The 4,388-nt window shown below is 43.7% G+C and overlaps 1 protein-coding gene across 1 annotated transcript; it reads left to right on the top strand.

Moving 5' to 3' along the window:
* Positions 1-241: 241 nt before the first annotated feature.
* Positions 242-1,858, top strand: LOC307269678 (complement C1q-like protein 2; the record flags this gene model as incomplete). Its single annotated transcript, XM_080052682.1, has 2 exons — positions 242-838; positions 1,679-1,858. The coding sequence occupies 2 exons, from the start codon at positions 242-244 to the stop codon at positions 1,856-1,858; spliced, it is 777 nt and encodes a 258-aa protein (XP_079908808.1).
* Between the last annotated feature and the right edge of the window lie 2,530 nt (positions 1,859-4,388).

The following is a 4,388-nucleotide window of genomic DNA, read 5'->3' on the forward strand; positions in this document are numbered from 1 at the left end:
CCATCCATCCAGCCGCTCCCCGGTCACAGCGCGCTGCCCAGAGGCTCGAAACCACCAATTAGAGGAGCTGGACTGAAGAATGCGTACTTAATTAACTTCAACTAATTTTTTTTTTATCCTGAAAGCCCCCCTTCCCTCTGCAACTATTCCCCCCCAGAGAGGCTCCGCGGATCTCCTGTCCATTTGTCCCCGGACTTCGCGGAGGAAGTGGACGGTGATCATTGTAGTGACCGCGGGCGCAATGGTTCTGCTGGCTCTGGTCATTGCTGTCCCGATACTGCTGCTCCGAACCCCCGAGACCTCGGCTCATTACTACGAGATGATGGGCACCTGTCGGATGGTCTGCGACCCGTACACCCCCAAACCGGGAGGCGCCACCGCCATGGAGGTGATCCAGAATCTGAACGGGGTTGACCCGCAGCCGCCGATGGCGCAGGGGAGCCGCGGGGAGCCGGGCAGACCGGGCAAACCGGGATCAAGGGGCCCGCCGGGATTACCAGGACCCCCGGGTCCGAGGGGGCCACCGGGAGAACGCGGCGACGGAAAGATCGCCTTCCCCGCGTTAACAGGCGCGTCGGGAGAGAACGGGGAAACGGAGGGCTCGAACTCCACGGCCAGCAGCGTCAGGATCGCGTTCTACGTGGGTCTGAAGAATCCTCACGAGGGATACGAGGTGTTAAAGTTTGACGACGTGATTACAAACCTGGGGAACTACTACGACGCGAGCACCGGCAAGTTCACCTGCCATGTGTCCGGGATCTATTTCTTCACGTACCATGTGCTGATGCGCGGAGGAGACGGCACCAGCATGTGGGCAGACCTGTGCAAGAACGGACAGGTAAGAAGAAGAATATAATAGGCTAGTTTTAATCCAACGCCACAGCAGCTACTTGCTCTTGAACACAACACACTGGTATATTCTATTTAGTTTAAAAGATAGGCTATAATTATAATGTTCCACACCAGAACAACCATAGTTGTACGCATGGCATGCTCGAAAGGCACACAGCATTGCCTTAGGCTTGAGCTCATATTTTCCTTAACAGGATTTATGTAAATGCATGTCCTTACTGTCCACATGTAATGACTTCATAGAGTCAGTGATACTTTTGCTCTGTTGGGCAGAGGCTCCTGTGTGAATGCTGTTTGGATGAGAGCTTCCCTTCACAGCTCTAGCTCTGCATGAAGGCTCAGAGTCTTAGCATCATCGCCTCTCATTTGAGATGCGACCAAATTAAGACTCCGATGACTCGGATCTGGGTCAGATTTTTACTTTCCCAGCGTTAAAAATCACTTACTTTTTCTTTCTATTTCTACTATACTACATTCTAAAGCATGCTTGTTTCCAAACTGAAAATACAATTGAATGTATTTGAGCATCAAGGTATTTTAGCAATCTCCATTTGACATGCATGTATTGGGACATCTTAATATTTTCTGGCATACTAAATAGTGCAAAAGTATAGGAATTGGAACGCAGGGATTATATCATTATTTAATACTATTTAAAAATGTTTAATGTCTTACTTAAACAACATATCCACTTGAAAATGATATACTTTTGGTCCTTTTAACACACCAAATGCTATTTTCAAAGCTTCCTTTCAGATTCCATCTCGACTGGATTATCCTCTAAGCAAGTCTAACTAAGTCTTGTGCCCTTTCTTTTTTCCTATAGGTGCGGGCCAGTGCCATAGCTCAAGACGCGGACCAGAACTACGACTATGCCAGCAACAGCGCCGTGCTACACCTGGACTCTGGAGACGAGATATACGTCAAGCTGGACGGAGGGAAAGCTCACGGGGGAAACAACAACAAGTACAGCACCTTCTCCGGCTTCATCCTATACCCCGACTAAAACCCCATCACAGCGGCCGCGCAATGGACAAGCAAGCATCAGAGATATAAACTGTTTCCATTCACGTATACGCTCCAAAATGTTCCTCCTCTGCAACTGTATCTTCTGTTTTGTTTTTTTTAAGTGGACATTTTTGTATACTGTATATTATTTCTTTAAATGAAGTTCAACAGAGTATATACATGTATGTTATCAGAAAGCTGATGCATCCAGGTGCAAGGGATCACATACCTATATCACTGAGAATGCATCATGTTTCTGACGTTCCTTTGAATTAAGGAGAACACACCTTTCTGAAAGGATTATATGGGAAAAGTGTTTTAAGGGTATGAAGTATATTAGAACCAAATGATGAAATCATTTTAGGAATGAAATGAATGTTAGAGAAGCCTGTATGAGAGTGCAGGCCCAGCGTTTAAAAAATCTGAGTCATTTCAGACAGCACCATTCATAAGATCAGAGAGCTATCATGACTGGCTAGTGCTGGCTGGGTAGCATACAGTATTAGTGGTTAGGTCACTACAGTAGTACACTTACTGATGCCACCAGGCCTTTCTAGCATTTTATAATATGACCACATGGTGATTGAAGCCCATCTTCAATGCATCTGTGTCCCCATGATTCACCCAGAACACACCTTAACTGGATAAGCTGGACCTGTTTTAGAAGATGTCAGTGGAAATGGTCTGATGAAAGTGCCAATATCCTATAGGAAGCCAAATCGTGGTGCTTTGAGTGGTGTTCAATGTTTCACACAGTAACCACACACATGGAAGATACGAATGGATGTCTTGCATAAATACTAAATCAGTTAGATTCTGTTCTCATATATGCAAATAAATATTGTTTGGCAAAAAAAAAACGCTTTGTGTGAAGAAATCTCTTCCCCTTTTTCCACTTTTTTTTCTTTCTTTTTTAAACAGAATGTCAGAGCATTGTGTTTATGCGAGGCAGTCTAACAGATATTTGTCTACTCATGTTTTGCTCCCTGGGCTGCCTTGTCTCAGTGCATTACGTTGCATGCTAGCTTACAGGCTGGGGGTTAGCGAGGTCGCAGCGAGCCCTGCCATCAGGCTCCAGGTGAGGGACTTTTGCCATAGGCCATAGCTATAGCTGACAGCAGAAAGGTGTCTGACATAAATACTGTATGTCTGGGGACCCTTTGTGGGGCAGCGTACCAATAGTGCTGCATTGACTTAGAAAGGTTGCACTGAGAGGTCTCCACATGTTATTTAGAGTAGAAATATAATATAAGTATGCTGCCTGTCTTTGTCATATTAGATAGTGAAGAGATTATGTTTTCGGCTTAGGGAAACTTGAACAGGCATTTTACCACTTGTTTCTGATATATCATAGACTAAATGGAGAAAATGATTGACAGACTTATGAATAGGATAGATAAGTGTTAGTTATAAGATGGAGTGGCTGAAAGGACACGTAACATTCTTGACATGCATCCCCCAGCTATAACAATTACTTCTGTTACTTGGATGATTTAATTTTGAAGGGCGGCGAGACTGTTGCCCAAAAGCTGTCTGGGTGACTCCTCGTTGCAGTGACTTGTGTGAGCTTTGGTGATCCTCTGATAAAAAAAAAAAACTGGCCGTCGGCTCCCGTGTTTCACTTTTGATTAACTTGTATTGAGGCTTGCAAATGCTTTAGCGCCACGCAAATATAGCTGTAAGCCTTCATTAAGATGATGGCTGATGTTTTTGTGTGTTTGATTTTTTGTTTTCCTTTTTTTTAATCCTGTCCCCTAAGGAGGACACACACCCACACGAACACACACACACACACACACACACACACACACACACACACACACACACACACACACACACACACACACACACACACACACACACACAACGCAGCTGTTTATACACAGCTCCTGTCGATTTAAATGGAAATCATGGCAAACAAATATTAGCACGTCTGGTTGGATAAACCTCTATTAAGGTGTTGGCTGATTTCCCCGCCGCACTCGACAAACTTATGCTCAGATGGCATTGTGTTATATTCTTGAGCTGCAAGGACAACAGGGACATAGTTGTCCACATAGTTCAATGACATTCATGGAACATTCAGTACATGTACTGACCAAGGTTGGGCATCGTTTAAAGGCCTACTTCACCGGTTTGAATATGAAGGTGTATTGAATTCTGAGATCCTTTGTAGTATAAATGTGCAAAAAAAAAAAAAATCGGTCCATCCTAGCCTGAGAAAAGGCAGAAAGAGTGTTTTTTTAACCCTATATTTCTCCTTCTCGTGACATCACAGAAAGAGAAATATAGGGTTAAAAAAACGTACTTTGTAAATATTACTGTGATGTCACAGTAAAAGACATCACAGTAATATTTACAAAGTAAGTTTTTTTTTAATCCTATATTTCTCTTTCTGTGATGTCACGAGAAGGAGAAATATAGGGTTAAAAAAAACACTCTTTCTGCCTTTTCTCAGGCTAGGATGAACCGATTTCAATTTTTTTCGCACATTTATACTACATAGGATCTCAGAATTCAATACACCT

The sequence above is a fragment of the Ammodytes marinus genome (assembly GCF_949987685.1).
Source record: "Ammodytes marinus genome assembly, chromosome: 24".
Taxonomy (NCBI): domain Eukaryota; kingdom Metazoa; phylum Chordata; class Actinopteri; order Uranoscopiformes; family Ammodytidae; genus Ammodytes; species Ammodytes marinus.